This window comes from Styela clava, chromosome 12 (assembly GCF_964204865.1).
Source record: "Styela clava chromosome 12, kaStyClav1.hap1.2, whole genome shotgun sequence".
In the NCBI taxonomy this organism is placed as follows: Eukaryota; Metazoa; Chordata; class Ascidiacea; order Stolidobranchia; family Styelidae; genus Styela; species Styela clava.
In genome coordinates this window covers 7738525-7756843 of record NC_135261.1, presented here as the reverse complement: position 1 = coordinate 7756843, position 18319 = coordinate 7738525, and the positions used below count along the sequence as shown (strand labels likewise).

Genomic DNA, 18319 nt, shown 5'->3' with positions numbered 1-18319 from the left:
AAATATTTTGCTTGCCTTGTGTGATACCGTTCGTACGGTGTTTTATTTCCATGTATATACCGCTTTTCGCGTTAATAAGTGAGTCGAGCTAAATATGTCTGTGCCATCCATATCGATTGTGCTCGGACGTTGATGAAATTTGTTTTTACATACGAAACTATTTTCAGAGTATGCGCCACAAGTTTAGTCTGTCCTGTGGTAAATTCGTAACGTTGCGACCACTTTACGACAGAATTGTTTGTTAAATCAACGCCTCCGGCAGGATTGTTTTCTAAACATGTGGAATTCCGTACGTCACTGCACCTTGAAACTTTGGTCTGTGGTGAAGCAGAGGCCAATTTGGCAAGTTATTGCGCTCTTATAATAAACCTGATAACTTTGCTAATGAGCAGTCAGGTTGCCGGATATCCTCGTCAGATGGTTAATTTGATGAAAATAGTTCAGGAGAAAGTTAAACGGGAAAATAAAGAAAAGCTAATCCACGGCCTGGAGCTATACAGACGTTATCATGGAGCGACCTGTCGTCAAGCCTGCGTAAGGGCTTCGTTGATTGGTTGAGTTCATTTTGCGGACAGCGCAGAGGTTAAAGTAGGCGTTCCAACTTTTTACGGCGATTTTAATTTTTCATGAATATTTTGGTGCTTTGCATACTGTAGTTGCTTAATCATTAAAGTAGAACGACTTATAAAGATTAGCTTATGATTTCATATCGTTAATACGGATTATTCTCTCTCAGAATTTTAATCAAAATTTGATTCGTACCCTGCTACTTTCTGAATTATCAGCTTAGAGTTGTTCGAGTGTAGTGGATTGTCGGCGACTGTTTACATTGGCTCCTCGCCGTTTTATTTGATTCTTCGAAGACTAGCAGCAGTTTTTTTTATCGTAAAATGGAACATATGTAGCTTTGGAATTGACGAATAGGTAAAATGAACGCGAACATCGAACACATGTTAGATACCGGCGGAAGAAGCTTGAGTGCGGCGGATCGACGTTTTGTATCCCTTCTTTTTGGTGAGCTGGAACAATTCCAATATCAGGCACCAAAAGACAGGGCATTGATGTTTCATCCCCTTCGAGGATATGAGAGATATTTAATCCATAAAGTAACCGAAATATTTCCAAAGTTAACAAGCTTCAGCATTGGAGATGATGCGACACGAAGAACTGTTGTGTGCTTCAAAAGCAAGAGAAAAGAACAGCAAATGCAGTTTGGTCAGACTTCACCAGAAAAACGGCCTCCATCACGAGGATCTACTAAAGAACCAAAGAGTGCAAGGTCACCGTCAGCAAATAAAAGCAAGACACTGGAACCCAGTCCGCAGCGACATCGTCGTCGATCCTCCGAGCCAAACAATAAAGCAAGACCATCAAAATATGATACTTGGGCCGGTGGAGACCCAAGGGGAAAAAGAAATAGGGGTTTAAATTTGGAAGGTCCTGTTGTTAATGGAGAAGCAGAATACTCTCGAAGCGATGCAGAAGGAATAAAACGGGAACCTCGCCAACCGCATGAGGCCAAAAAGAAATATCGTTCAAGGCGATCCAGATCTCAGCCTCACTTAAATGAGAGAAGCCGAGCTAAACATCAACGCCCTTATCATGATGATTCATCAGATCGCCAATTTTCTGATCCCGATACCCGTGGAAGGAAGGCTAGAACACGACCTTCATCAGAAATAAACAGTCCTGAGAAACGTTTCGATAAACATAATATCAAGCCTGTCAATTCTTATGAATCTGATAAACCAAATTCGAAGCGAAGCCTCCGTGACTCTCAAACGTCTTCGGAGACTGATTTGTCAGCAAAAGATATCCGTTTTGGTAATTCTGACGTTGAAAATGATGAGTACCCACCATCTTACGATGATATGACAACCAACAGTACAAAAGCTAAAAGCAAAGCTAAACGAAACATGAGGCGAATTAAAAGAACAAATTCCACAAAATCAATGCCTTCTCTAAACAATAGTGACAAGCGAACACCAGCCTCACCTGTGTATGTTAACAGTGACGCAGCTGTCAGGAGAGAAAGAGAGCATGCGACACATCATCATGCTTCACCAGTATTCATGCGACCGACAAAGCAAAACTTGACCGACACTGAAGATGGAGCGAATGACTCACATTCCAGACCGATGAGTAATGAAATTTCAGTTGAAGTTCTTCAACCACCAAAGGGCCATAGAAAGCATTCTTCTGATGACAGTCGTAGATCGAGTCGTCATCGAAAACCATCAGATAATGATAATCGGAGATCAAGCCACAAAATTTCTAGTGATGATACTAGACATCCTAATACCGGAGAATCTTCACCTTTGGATTCATTTTCACCCGAAGTGCCGCGTAAAATTCATTCTCAACCTAGTATTGAAACTGTACCGTTTGAACTTGCTTCAGGATTGGAGGAGCAACCTGAGGTACCTAACGCTAATGAATTTGCAGAAGAGCCGGAGCACCTGCCACCATTTTCTGCCACTACATTAGTGAATGGTATTGAAGTGGATAAATTGAATAAAGACACTCAAACCGATCTAAGTGGTTCATTTATTCAAGCAATGATGGCAACGTACAATGCCCATCTTGGAGCTTTTGACCAAGTAACGCAGCCTCCAGATTCTACATCCACGTCTCAACCAACATCATTACATCCATTTCCACTCCCAACATCTTCTACTGGGACGTCAACTCCCAGTGCTGCCTCTCCCTCCTCTCCATATGAAAAGCTTGGTGAGTACATGTACAAAGCGATGCTCAATTTTCAAAATATGTTAATTGGAGGAGGAGCATTGCCACCATCGCATGACTTCAGACCTTCAAATAGTACTAACCCGTACACTCCTCCAGCTACAATGTTCACGGCAGCTCCTGCCACGGTCCAGCCTCTCTATGTACCATGGATGGGTGCATATTATGCAGAACCTAGCGCAGCACGTCCGCAGAACATACCATACCCTCCTCCACCAAGTTCAGATCCCTGTTGCCATATGCACCATCATTTACATCAACCAGAAAATGTTTTGAATAAAATGCCTCCGCGACCACAAGGCAGTTTAAAGGATTTGAGAAAAGAAATACGTCTCGATTCAATGCCACATGATGATTCTGGGCATTGGCAAGGAAGTAATGGCTTCAGATTTTCTGATAACCCTGAAAGAAAGACTTCCAGTACAGAGCAGCCAACGTTATCATTTCCATCACGTTCTTCAAAGGCACCAGATGGTTTTGATTCTGATGTTTCATCAGAGATAACAAATCCTGAGATTACAGTTGCAGAAGGTGGCGATGGGGTAATGGTTTATGTACGCAATAGCAGTAATCGTTCAAACAGCTCAGCTGGAGCGTCTGTTGGAGAAAACAGCTTACTAGGAGCAAGTGGAGATAGTTTTGCTCGTGCAAGCCCGCTTGGTGATGATGAAATTTCTTATAAAAAATCATCACCACTGCTCAGTAGAGGCAAGCGTTCAAAGAAATCAAGTCGTAGAAGCAGTGGGGAAAAAGATGTTTCTCACCCTGATAAATTTCCGCAACCAAATGTTCAAGAAAAACCAAAACAGGACTCTCCTAAAGATAAAAAGAAATCTTCAAAATCTTTGAAAACAGAAAAACCAGATCAGAATAGCCCTATAAATACTGAAGAAGAAGTCATTTTTTCTCTTGCAAGTGCTCCTATTGCAATGTTAGACGATGATGATGATCTTATGGATGGATCAGCAAGCGGGTCTTTTGCTTCAAGTCATTCCGCACTATCTGCACATCATGATAAAGTATCAAACACTTCAGGCAATCATGCAGATTCTACAAACTCCCTTGTGGGTGAGGATTTAGCTCCACTGGTAAAGTTCGATGACGCTCTTGAAATATCTTGTCAAGACGAAAACGCAGAAGACTGAATATATATTGTATAAAACACAAACAATGGCCAATTTTAATTAAGGTAAACTGCAATTGAAACTTTTTGCTTCATTATAGTGTCATTGTGTATACTGCACAATTTACATACTTGCAAGTTGCAACAATTGTATAAAATTTCAGAACAGCAGGCATTTGCAATTGTATTATTAAATGTTTAATATGGATATATCAGACTGTGATATTTTGTGGATCATCTCTTATAATTGAGTTTAATTCACCTAATATTTCAGATCATAAATTGAGTGTTTTTTGAATATTGTGAACGTTTTTTTGTAAGAATCTCATCATCTTTCTCTTTTTTCGAAGAGTCGTTTTAATATGGCCGAGCGTAATCATATGTAAGATAGATCTCTGTCTAATCCAACAATTTCTTCATGTTGCGAAATTCACTCTGGGTGTCCTATATAGGTCAATTGGTCTGTCTGCCATTTGTGAAAACAATGTCACTCAAGATATGGCACTTAAGTTGTTGACAAAAGACTTGGTGAAATAGGTTACCAGAGTTCACTCGTATCAAGCTTGATCAATCAACTTGTCAGCATATATGTCCATTCAACTAAGTCATTTAAATGGGGTTCTAGGATTTTTAATGGCCCTTAATCTTCAGTTTGTGTCACTTGATGATTAGCATTTATTTGAATCTTATGTTTTGGAATATTCAACCACATTCAAAGGTAACTTGCTGCACTTTATGGGGCGTGGAAATCCAGTGACACATGTTTTATAAGTAAAAACAGCTAATTTTTCACACATATTTTGGCTTTCATATCTGTGAGATATAGCCCTGTTTGTCACTATTCTTGTATATTAACCCCGTAAAACTATTCCAGCGCTTGTTTACTTCTATAACTTAATCAACGAAATAAATAAGAACAAGTTTTGTACAAATCTTTTGATCAATATTTTTATACTTAATCTCTATTGATTTTTATTTTATTGTATCTACGGTATATTATGAGATGGTGCTTTTTATATAATAGATTTTGCCATGTTACGAATGGGCGGTACATTGAAAAAATATATCAAGAATGCTGTTAGAATCATGCATGTTTTTGTACTTGTCCAGATACGGGCAAGCTAGCTTCATGCCTTTCATACACCCAAAGCAAGCAGCTTTAGGTCGCCAGTTTCTATTACTGTGAGATTACAGTAAATTTTTTGCTTTTGTATTTTTTGTGATTCCCTCTCTATATTATGCCTTTGTGTTCATTCAATTTAATTCCATATAAAGTTGGATGTTTGATCATACGCATATACGGATATTCAACTGGTAAGAAAATGTTAAAGAAAAACATTTTGTACTCGATTGAGTGATACTGTGCTTTATGGCTTTACTTTTCCTTCAAAGCCACTAATTCAGTTTTAGTGAATTTGAGTGTGCTTGAAAGCAGTATGCTTGCCTGGTTAATTTAATTTCTATGCTTTCAGCCTCATATCGAAAGCTCCACTTAGTGGTTTCTCCTTGCTATGCTATTTTGGGTGAGACGGAGTCAACAGCACTTGATAAGAATAAGTGAGCTTGAACAAATTCACAATCCTTATGTCGTTTTCATGGTTTTTCAAGAAACAAAATATGATAAAGTTGATAAACATCACGATCGACCGATAAAATTATGATCACCTTATTGTGAGCAATTGTTTAATGCGGTGAAGATATAGGCTTGCATGAGAGCTCTATTCTGTATTTCAATTTAAAACTTCTCATTTGCCTGCCATGATTTTACATTTCGCTTTTTTTAATTATGTAATAATTATTAATTAATTCCTTGTAATTATTATTTTACTGTGCCATGTTGTATTGTATAGTACATTTGCTTTGTTTGAATATGTCGATGGGTAATTGCTCATGTAGTGCATTCCTGCCATTTATTATTGTACATAGATAGTAATTATGTCAGTTTCTTTCAATTTTAGAGGTCATTGTGTCATTGATGAACATCTTCTCACAAACATTTAGTTTCGCATGATTGAGAAATACTGAAACCGAACAGAATGTTATGTTTGTATATTTTGCCTGAAGGCCAATAGTTTGGTGATGTATTACTCTTAAGTCTTGCCTGAAGATTTTATATCGAACCACACCCAAAAGTGGACACAAGAATTTTATTTGTTTTAGCGAGTCTTTGCTTGTCCAACGGTCTGAAGCGGGCTTGCTATCATTTCATTGAAGAGTCCCAGTCTTTGCACAATAAATAGGAAATATGAAAATTGAATGCCAATAAATTAAAAACCTTTGGGCAGGCATTATTATATTTATCTAGTTTTCTATTTTTGTTCTACGATTTGAATTTATGTTCAGAACATCTTGTAAATCTGCTCATCTATGTCTTATTCATTTCTATGTGGTTCTATTGGAGAAAGTGGCATGAAAAGTAGACGTCTAATTACAACGTTCACAGGCTATAATTAAAAGCAAATTTTAAATTTGATCTCTGCTTACGTGACATTGCTCTTATGCTTGGATTAAAATTTGTACTGATGTCATTTGGTCTGCGCCAAAATGAATTTTTTCAAATGTGTTCGGATCTCCGAAATGTTAGCGCAAATTTTTTTTCCTGGTCTTTTTTGATCTTTATACTATTATTATTCTACTGAGCCCATTTTTTAATAATTCACCACAGTCTGGCTTTTAGTTAATCAAGTGAAACGTCTGTATTCAGCTATCGTTAATGTTCATTATATTTGAATGATATTTCGTATCATAATATTTACTTAGAGCTTGATGACAGTTCACAAAAGTATTAAAATTTCCATTTTCATATATTAATGAAATGTAAAACCCATAGATTATTATGGATGATTTACGTTGACTACTTCAAATAAAAACTCAAAGAATTGTGCCCAATGTAGCTGAACCAGGTTAGGATGTTTTGTTTATTTTTTGTTCCATCTGAAATAAAATGCGGTTAACGTAAATAAATATTGTGGCCTTCTTGTCAGACTTTTCAATCACAAATAATCGTAGCACCATGAAATACAGCATAATAATATGAAACTTTTTTCATTCAAGGTAACTACCGTAATATTTTTCTTCATTGAAATCCAACTCATACTTTTGTCCTGGTTTCATTTAAATGCTATTTATGAAATCGTTTGATTTTGCGCTAGATATCTGGTCCACTGAAAATATCCCATTTCATATCCCTCATTTCATTTTTATTATTAATTATTCAAACTGTTAGTTGGTGCATTGTGGTATATCAATTTTGATTCAAGCTATTTCTGTAATTTAATTCTTCGTCATTTATTTTCTATTTGATATCTAGTTTCATGATATAATATTGTTAACAAGAATTGTGTTTTTGCTTTCGAACAATTATTAAATATTCATAAACAACTTATGGAACAGCATTAGTATTACGGTATACATTTTTATACTAATAGCTCTCTTGAACAAAATACTCTGTAAAAAGCCATAACTTGCATTTTCTTGCTTATTAAATACTAATAATTATTTTTGTTTATATTTTTTCCCTCGATGGAATGGAAACTTTTGGGCATTTTTGTAGTACGAATTTAGAAATGAGCTAAACTGGTATACAAATGGATTCTGTTATATTAGTATGCTGGCTATTAATAAGTTACAAATATTATGTAGCAAATAATACAAATAAGAAACCCATAAATATCAATTTTTCTTACACATTTTTTTTTAGTTCAATTTAAGTCATACTATTAATTAAAAAAATAATTTATAATAAATTTCCCTTCAATTGATCTAAAATATTGTATCCATTTCATCTAGAGTTATTGGATGAAATTTATTAATTTTTGACCACATTTTACGACTTACAAGATCATGAATTAATATTTACTCAAGAATGCTTGTCATCATTATATGTGATAAACTAGGTTAGGTATGAAGGTCATGACACATTAATCATACAAACTATCAGGTTTTGCTGACTTGCTAATCATTGTGTATTTACGTTATTTCATATAAATAGTTCTTTTAAAATAGTATTGAATTACTTTGATATATTATTTTAAGAACTTTATCGGAATCGCTGAATAGCCCAACTATCCTTTTTATGTTATCTACACTTTGCTATTTTAATTTGCCTAGAGTTTTCCGCTGTCATATTCAATTGTAAGGGCTTATTTGCTGTTCATAGCTTCACCATTTCGGCTGATTATATTGGTCATTGTTGTATTCAAAAGTCTTTGGCTGATATATAACAGAACAAAATGAACTGCGTTCCAGTATACCACTCGTTGTATTAGTCTTACAACACTGCTAATTTTAATTTTATGCGGGATATTGTGAGATATTTTAAGTGCTTCGATGCTGTGAGATAGATTTCATATGCTCTTAAAATATTCATAATACTACCTTGTCATCGTTAGAAAGCCTTCCAACTACATAATGTAATTAATCATGTTTCACTGAAAACTATGGGAATGACGAAATAGCCCTCAAGGTCTGAAGGCTTGGTAAACAGTAGACAGTATGCCCTGAAGTCACGAATGCCAATAACCAGTTATATAAAACAAGGTTATTGGTTAGCAAACAGGCGTATGTTTACCACAGTTATTACTTACATACCTTTACTACCATTTTAAACATATTTCTTTTCTTGCTTGGATGTCAAATACTGGATTGTAATTGTCTTTATGTTCTCATGTTCTTGGCCCATCTCTGGTTTAATATATTAAATTGCTTTTATAGAAACATGCTCAGTTCAATATAAATTTGATAGACATTTAAAATACAGGCATTCACATTTTCTTTGAATTGCTTTCAATATTTATCTGCTCAGCTGGCTTTGTATTTTGCTCTACTGAATGTAAACACTTTTGTGAGTGATTTCGACCTTTGACCTTTATTATTGTGTCGTTTTTGCCAATTTGATAATTGATATAATTTCACATGGTGAAAACTGCTATTGTCTCTGCACTTTTTAGCTTTAGACTAGTCTGTAATAATGTCAAATGGGGCAGTTCTCCAGTCACTGGTATTTGGAATCACTGTGATTTCTGGTGCCAGTGCTACTTTGCCTATTGTTGCCAACACATGGCCATGGCCACAAGCGACTGACGCTGGGTGGAAAGCTTTAATATCATCGTCCGATTCAAACACAGCAGTACTTGACGCAATTCAAGCAGGCTGCACAAAATGTGAAGAAGATCAATGTGATGGCACAGTGGGTTTCGGAGGCTCACCGGATGAAAACGGTGAAACAACACTTGATGCTTTGATTATGGATGGAACAACATTAAATATGGGTGCTGTCGGTGCTCTTCGACGAGTCAAAAATGCCATTGGAGTTGCTCGCCTCGTTCTTGATAACACTGAACACAGTATGTTAGTGGGTGAGCTTGCAACAGAGTTTGCCGTGCAAAATGGATTTAAAGAAGAAAGTCTTGCAACCAACCATTCCACAAGTATGTGGGAAAACTGGAAGAGTAAACAATGTCAACCAAATTATCATATTAATTGTATTCCTGACCCAACCACATCATGTGGACCCTACCATCCAGCAAATCTCCAATCAAATAGTAAAAATAAAACTGGTAACATCAGGCCTGACAATCATGACACAATCGGCATGATTGCAATTGATAATAATGGTAAAACTGCTGCCGGTACTTCAACAAACGGATTAAATCATAAAATTCCTGGCAGAGTAGGAGATTCGCCAATTCCTGGGGCTGGAGCTTATACCGATGATGATGTCGGTGCTGCCGTGGCAACGGGAGATGGTGATGTAATGATGAGACTTTTGCCGACATATCAACTAGTAGAAAACATGAGGCAGGGTATGTCACCAGAGGACGCTGCTAGGGATGCCCTCAACCGAATTTTAAAAAGATATTCGACTTTTGAGGGCGCTCTTATTGGTGTAAACATAAAAGGTGAAGTTGGTGCTGCATGTACAGGTTTTGAAAATTTCTCCTTTTGTGTTAGAACTGCAAAAAGTACAAACACGATCATTCATTCTATACCTTGTGTTAAACTGGATAAACCTAAATGATTTTGCTTATTTTTTTGCTGAATTTTTTAACCCCATTATTTTTGTCTTATGCAAAAAGTGCAATTTGAAGTCCATGAAAATTTTTTTTATCTTTTACCCTTGTAGAAATCCAAATTTTATGAATTTGGTTTTGAGCATGAATGCCGCAAATTGAATTTTTATAGCTAAAAAGCTATATATAGCTTGGTATTATTAATGCTACAACATATATCTGACTAAAATTCACTCTGAAAATAATACTTTCGTTACATATTTTTGCTGAAAACCCCTAAAATGATATATCAGTTTGGTAAACTTAAATTCATGTTTTCAACGGTATATATTGAATGTTTAATTAATAAGCATTATCCTGTTAATGTGTAACATGCTTAGATAATGCACCTGATGTTATTAAAATATCACTCATTAAAATATCTTCGAGTAATTGAGTCATTTTATTCTTTACAAACCCCGTATTCTTCACCAACACATGCTATCAAGTCTGTGGTTTGTATATTTAATTTATTTTGTATTACTGCAATTTTACGAACACTAGCGGTCCTTCAAAATTGAAGTTGGACAAAAACACAGATCGGCACCAAACTGTGATGCTTTTCATGAGAATGAGTGATAAAAAGTTTTCATGATCTTGAATATTGACTGTTACTATGGTATCTTCTCATATTACTGGGAATAAGTCCTGTGTTACTGATAAGCTGAATTCTTTTTAAATTGTTTTTTTATGTTATATATTTGTACTCAGGTAAGATAGTATCATTAATATTTCAATCAATATTCAATATTATTTTTCAACCATTATCTCAATAAATATTTTTCACTGATGTATGTAATTCTTTAAAATGTTGACATTTTATTGAAAAAATGCCATTCAATACAAATATGTACAACATGATATGGCTATCCTCTGAATTTTTAAATTGTATACTCATTTATTGCGAAGCAAATTTATTTTAAAAACAATCTCGATGAAAGACGTAGGTCAATTTTTTGGTTGTAACTCAAAAATATATTATCAATTTTCTCTTTCCTAGAAACACTTTCAATTAAATAAATCTACTCGTGACTCAATGTTGCAGTTATGAAGCTTCTATTTCCAGTCAAAATATTTGTCACACTATATTTTGTAAAACAACCCTCCCCTCGGAATAACATTCCGAAATACCATGTTAATTTAATTCTGTCATGCGTCTGTCTCATGCTATTTTCAGATATTTCAGGCATCGGATGTCACATCTGAAAACATGTAAACATCCAAAAATTTGAATTATTGTGAAACTTGACTGGCTCTGAAAATTGCTTAATGAAAGATATTTGGATTCAGTAAGACATAGATCATAATTGATTTGTATATGTTGAATCATATTGTGAAAATGTAATTTACCTCTTTTAGCCTGTTACTTGGAGCAGACAAGCGTTTCCCACAAGCAAAAACAATTTTCTATATTACACTTGAGAGTTTTATAAGGTCATAAGATTCCATTATTCTAGCCAAAATTTTTGTGGCTTATTGTTGAAAAAATGCAAATATCACTTTTTTTACAGCTTCGTTTTTCTTAACTGAAATGCAAGTAATAAACAGCCAGTACTTAACGTAGTTAAAACGGAGTTGTTATTGCCCTTTGTCGCATCTAATATTTATTTTTTCGATATGTATTTCCTCTGAGTGTGGGTTGATTTCACTCCTATTAGAATTCTTATCAAATTATCATATGCCAAATGTTTTTTAAGTTTTTATATATTTTTTTATCGAACCTTGCTGCCTCATTTACATTATTACATATGAAAGTTATGAAAAGTAATTTGGTGTCACAGTAAATGTTCATTGAATTTATTTTCTCAACTATCACTTATGCTAACCCTAACCCTTATTATACTTTTTCTGATGAATTTTATCGGACTCAACTAGACATTTTAAATAAACGAAAATATTATCATAATCATATTCTCCCTTTAATAATATGCGTCCATTCTATTTTAAAATATATTAAATTTCCGTCTGCTAACCACGAGACTGTATATTATATGTTTGCATGTGGCGTCCAAGCTTAAGTGTTGATAAATCGAAATATGTAAAATAATATACCTTGTACCTAATTGACGAAACATGCAAGTCAAGTAACGTGAGGAAAAGTGCCACAGGCCGTCTAGCATGGCCATGTATGATTGAAACTAGTAATACTAATATTTATGTTATGGAGGTTTTGAATTTTTTTTACTCACGAACTGTCATGTTAGATGCATTTAAACTAAACCAAGGACACGGTTTTGTGAATTTTAATAACTGGGTTAATGAAGGAGTTCTGCATTTTCCAGGGAAATATTCATTTATGATTTAAAATGACTTTATGTCGAATTGAACGTTTTCTCGTATTTTGTATTCTGAGATTATATATAATACCAATGAAAACGAATATAGCCTTCTGCCATCGCGGGCATAAAAATGTGTGGAATTGCGAGCCACCGTTCAAGGTTGATGCAACCTTAAAATTTAAGGGGGCACCAGCGATGCCACCTGGGAACTACCTACGAAGAGACGATAAACGCTTTCAATTTCTAATTAGAAGTCTTTCGCCAATCTACTGCAAGTATCGTCCTAGCTTAAATTGATTAAAACTAACGAACATCAACATTATTAATCGTTTGTCGTGTGAGTAACTTCCGCGAATGTTAGTCCGCTCCCAACGCTGAGCGTCACCGTTTTGATCCCGATTTAATTAAAGACGAGATCCTGAATGTCTTGCGCGGAAAACCCCGCTGATTCAATTGTCTGTTCTTAATCATTTGCCAAGAATTCAAAACCAACAAGAGATATTCCCAAGGTGACTCACCACAATGCATGCTATGCATAACAAATGAACTTGCGGAACGAAATAGCATAATGACGTATGTCGAGACTTACCTTTTTGTCGATTAAAGATACGGCAATGATGAAAATGACAACACACGGGACGGAAATTCGAATGGAGTTCGCTTTGTGACATGAAATAGATATTCGTTAATCGGACGTGAACGTTTCAGATCACATTTGAATATAAGTGAAAAGCGCTACTCAACTTCTTTCAACCGGGCTTCAATTTTGGGGGCATCGCGTTAGTACATGAATATAAGTGAAAGACACAACGACATAATCTTTAATTGGGCCTCAAGCTTGGCAACATTATGGTGAATCATGAGTATATGTAAAAAATTATTCTAACGGGATTTAAGCTTGTGGGCATTGTGATCATACATGGCTGGTGACGACATAGGCACGGAAGAAGTGGGAATACAAACAATCTATGCGGACACCATTAGTCCGGGAATAGAATATCTTACCAAGTATTCAAAAGTAGGAAAAATGTCACGTAAGGTAAAGCGTTTTGCTACTTGGAATTAATTCGACCAAAAGCAGCCCCGCGAAACGTGTTACATACTTGAAAGGTTAAATTACTACCACGAATTATGCCGGGACCAAGACAATTGATTCATACGAATTCGGTAGGGAGCGTAACATTTTTCGCTTGTCCGATGACTTGGCTAGCAATTTCCGTACTATGCCGGCCAAATGTACCTTTCAGCTCCTAATTTACTACCCAGGGACTAATATTTTATATAAATAAACACCAACAAGCGTGCGAGGAATCGCATTTATTGTGTCTGCGACGAGTGCGAATTGATTTATCCATCATTCAAGCGCAGAGCAATTAAGTAAATCGCGTAATAATATGCGCTTTTAGTGTAAAAGTACACTCCATTACCAGACCAATCGACCAGCCATGTTTCGGTGAACTTGTTTTAAGGACTGTTTCGAGCATTCAATGGGACAAATCGATTAATCGGCGCCATTGATGAAAGACTAAAATGTTTTTCCTCCGATGTTCTGCTCGATGCAGAGTTGAATGCGTGATTAATTCTGGTCGGATCGTATTATCGATTTAGTTTGCGCAATTAGTGTTTTAAAGGTTTTAAAAATTTCACGGTTACATCTGACAGAAAGTCAATGTTCATAGGTGGTCTGAATATAAAATTGTTCGAGTTTGCCATTTCTTCAGTCACGCAGAATGTTAAGCCTTAGGACGCTGGGCCCGTATATTGAACAAGGAAACATTATAATGACTCTGAAATCTTGCGTCGTCAAATAACACATAATCTTCAATCGAACTGATGGATACTTCTAGTATGTCCTCTAATAGGAAAGTATGATTTCCCACAACCAATTAAGAAAACGTAATTCGGTAATATAAATCAGTGTATGAAAACGATGCCATTCAGTCGTATGGTACACGCGATACCTCCAATCATAACATGTCAGACGCAAAATAAATAATCAGCGGCGGTCTACCGCGATGGGCTGAATAGAATATCGAAGGACCGTGTCCGATTTGGAGTGTATCGTTATATTAATAAACGAGGCGATGAGTGTTGAATTACTCCTGTATTGGACGTTCGAAATGTTTGACGACATGCGCACGTGCCGTTCGAGAGGTTTTCAAACCTACTTGTTTCATTAGACTATTATGTACCTATTACGTCAGAATGCTTTGAATGGTTAACTCCTACAGATAACTTTCAAAATGGAAGAAATAATATTAGTTTAAAAAGAAGATGTTTTCTAAAATAATATTAGCAAAAATAGCTCACGTCACGACGTAACTTTACGCGGGCTCACTTTCTAGACGTGAGTTCGAAATTTGAAGAAGTAGGCCCGTATTGCCCCCCCCCCCCCTCCACACACACACACACACACTAAAAAAACGAATGGACTCAAAAATAGGATGACAACGATGGGCGCTTTAAATTTATATGCTAACGATCTCCTTATAGTCGAAATAAACTCTCCGACAGGATAATTATACATTCTCGACGCATGCAAAGCAGCTTTACATTATTGTTTAATAAAAGTTTCAATTTCCTTATTAGCGGAAGGAAGATGTCAATGTGGCAAAACCTGTCAGAAGTTTTTTTTTGCAATAATAGGTTACATGACTGTTGTGTCAGGAGTTTTTGTTTGACTGCGCATTGGATTTGCTGTTTCTGCTTTTAGCGCGTGACTGCAAAAACATGCAAAGTGAAAATTGCAGGTTCTATGTAACAATGGTGCTAACTTGAGCCCACGATAACGCTTAAGTTCAAGCGCTCAAAGAATATCAAAGTCGACGCTGCATCTGGGTGTAGGTCAACAGAGAGTGTTAGCTCAATGTTGCAGACTGTTCTGAAAGTTGTTTACTAAGTCAATTATAAATCGCAAAAGCTGCTACTTGTTACAGATTATAAGTAAAAGTGCAATAATGCAAGGCATATTTGTTTGGCATGGTGTTATAGGGAGAGAATGACCCTATCTGCGCGTTCACTTGCGTGTTATTTAACACACGTTTAATAGAGTGTAACTCCATTCTGAAATCCTCAAAAGTAAATGAGCACACAATGTATTGAATGCCAAATGTTCCTATATTGAAATACACCAGGGGTCTCTAACTCAAAATATGTCGCGCGCCACTTGTAGGAATTTACTGACGACGCGGGCTGCAAACTAACAAATTATATACAAAATTGTTATACCAAAATTAACAAAGTAAATCTGAATATATAATATTTGTTGAAATTACCCTTGAATCTCACACCAAACGAGACATGAAACATATTCGTTTACTTGTTTTGGATATTTGGCACCGTTTAGTAGCGTCGAGAGACTCGATGTTTGGCCTTATTTTGCGTTGGTTTGCTGGTCTTTGTACAGAGGTCTACAGTGTTAACTTCAACTCATAATCGCGTGATGGTGACTTCAGTCATACCCTCCATGCCAATGAAGTTTCAGAGCTGTAATTTGTTGTGTTCTTTTTTTCATGCCATGATAATTTCCGATAGAAATCTTTTCATCGCGACAAATTCTGATACAGATATTGGTGGTTTGTACAACTATACCATAAACAAAAAACTTCGTTTAAAAAGAGTTTTTTTGATAGATCGAAACAAAACAGGTATTTTCTCAACAAACTGTTGTGAAAATAAGATACCTCAGTAAATGGACTTCTTTCGAAAGCGCATGGTTGCACGAAGCGTCAATCAACATGTATACGTTCAAGTCACATAAATGTGCTATGGCACCATGAAATTTTTTTCAAATTGCGCAAAATATGAAATTTTAGTTATAGGCAACATACGTACGCACAAGTATATTAGATAATAGATTGAATTTAATTTTAAAATAATTAAAAAACTCAAGGCTGCAGTAAAACGTCATGGCACCAGAAAACCGACGTATTAATACCTGTTTCTAGGTGCGAGAGCTGAAGGTCAGCCCAATTACTGATAAAAAAAAATATTATTCATGAATAAAATTATCTTTCCATCTTTTGAAATGAACGGATTTACGATTAAGATCCCAAGTATTTTTTTTATATTGAAACAAGACTTCACAATTTAAAAAAAACTTCAAAATGAAGAATAGTTTAGAATTGAATGTCGAGGCCCATGGGCTTCAGCCTACCTCGCTTAATGGTAAGTCCGATAAATCATGCATGTTATAATAGTCAATACATTATTTGTGCAGTACCACGTCCAAATAACAAACACAAATAACAAACACAAATGTCATTAGTTTTTAAAATATTTCCGAAGTATTCAGAATCAATCAGTTTGAAAATCGCAGCTGGAAATAATCCTTAAATTAAATATATTTATATTTCTGCCCGGTAACAATCGAATCTTTGAATATTCGATTAGTACGATGAAATTAATATAAATAAAAGTAATAGCCTTTTAGCGATAAAAACAATTTTAGTCATTGAAAATTTGAAAGTAAATGATTCAGTAGCTAATTAGAAAAGCGATTTGTAATAATAAATAAAAAACGAAATACTAACAGCAAGGACAAGACCAACAACAATATAATCATACTAATTACTCATAAACAAAAATAAAAAACGATCCATATGTACATTTCGTGTCCAGATATGCGAAAAATAAGTTTTGACATATTATTTTCATAATTTATTTTGCAGAAAAGGCACCTTATCTTTATATTTTTCATATAGTAAAGTGAATCAGGTTCGTATCCTTGTAGTGGGGAAATGTTCTTGAATTCAAATATTTTTAAAAGAAGGGTGTTGATCTCGCTCGTAGAAAATACAAAGATTTTTGCTTTAAGGTGGATCTCCAAACAAACCATTCAATTCAAGAATATTTTTCGAAAAAATCTTTTTTTTAAACAAGTCAACCATTTTTTTCAACTTTGATTCTTTTAAATGTTGAAGAACCTTATGACAAATTTCTGTACTCGAACTCGAACCACCAACAAAATTCGATCTAACTTGGGCCTCTCGACCAGTTCCCATTTCATGTTGGGTATTTGTTTCAGCTGCATGATTTGAATCATACAGAAGCCGTAACTAACCGTGTGCACCCACTTTCGACGGTTAGAAGTCCAGCAATGAGCAATCCCCCTCAACCTAATTAGCCTCAACGGTGATGGAACAAGATACGAGTTTCACTTTTATCATTAGGAAAGAGTGGTCGATAAGATGACTTAATCATATGACGAACCAAGATTTCTCGTATGTCACCGGTCACAGCCCATATCGGGGATGGAAATATTTACTGAACATTAGTTCCAGGTTTAAAATCTATGGACTGGATTGTGTGGTAAGCTGTACCCGGCAAGTGGTTACGTAGCACCATACAACGGCGAAGAGTCCAGGGATTCTCTTGAACATAATTATTCTCATAGTGTTGGGCATAGGATAGGATTTACATATCTATCCCGAGGGAGAGGAAAGTGTTTATATATAGTGCTCAATCATATGACGTACAACGGCCTCTCGTCCGGTTACCAGTCCATGTCGGGTAATTAGCTATTTATTTTTTCCAGATGTCTGTTAGTATTTTATGTTTGACTTTTTCTCAGTATTATTTGATGTTAGACTCACTCGATACGCTGATCGCGTAATAATTTATTGTTGTAATGAAATACAGTTTGTTTGTCTCTTTCATTTCTCTCGCAAGTGCCGACAATAACATTATTGAATGATTTTGGCAATAGGATAATCATATTTAATTGTAACAAAAATGAATTAGGTTGTGAAAAAGTGAGAATACGTGCGATAATAATAATGGCGTAAGGTGGAACGGCGAGCAAAACCGAAGCGCGTGATCGGCGGTGCGTTTGGAGACCACGTATTACCCGTGCGGCCGCGCAACTTTTAAAATAATGTGAGGTGCTCCGAAGACGCTCTCGTTTACCTTAATGTAAGAAAACAGTTGTAATATCGGTAGCTAGAAACCATTTGTTCGAGTTAGACTATGACACTTTTTATGAGTAGAAAATGTTCGTATTTTGTGATAGGTGTGCCGCAACCAATGACATTTAACAACATGATGCGCAACTCCGGCATTTTTGTCCGAAGATCGTATTCGATAGCACGCTCCAATGCACATACTTGACGAGACGAAAA

The 18319-nt window shown here is 35.7% G+C and overlaps 2 protein-coding genes across 2 annotated transcripts; both read left to right on the top strand.

Annotated features, from left to right (window-relative positions):
• Positions 1 to 275: 275 nt before the first annotated feature.
• Positions 276 to 8820, top strand: LOC120329589 (uncharacterized). Its single transcript, XM_039396246.2, has one exon. It carries the CDS (start codon positions 930 to 932, stop codon positions 3891 to 3893), a length of 2964 nt encoding a protein of 987 aa, XP_039252180.2. The 5' UTR covers positions 276 to 929; the 3' UTR covers positions 3894 to 8820.
• Positions 8821 to 8824: 4 nt separating this feature from the next.
• On the top strand, positions 8825 to 12187 carry LOC120329590 (N(4)-(Beta-N-acetylglucosaminyl)-L-asparaginase-like). Its single transcript, XM_039396247.2, has one exon. It carries the CDS (start codon positions 8841 to 8843, stop codon positions 9888 to 9890), a length of 1050 nt encoding a protein of 349 aa, XP_039252181.2. The 5' UTR covers positions 8825 to 8840; the 3' UTR covers positions 9891 to 12187.
• The last annotated feature ends 6132 nt before the right edge of the window (positions 12188 to 18319 follow it).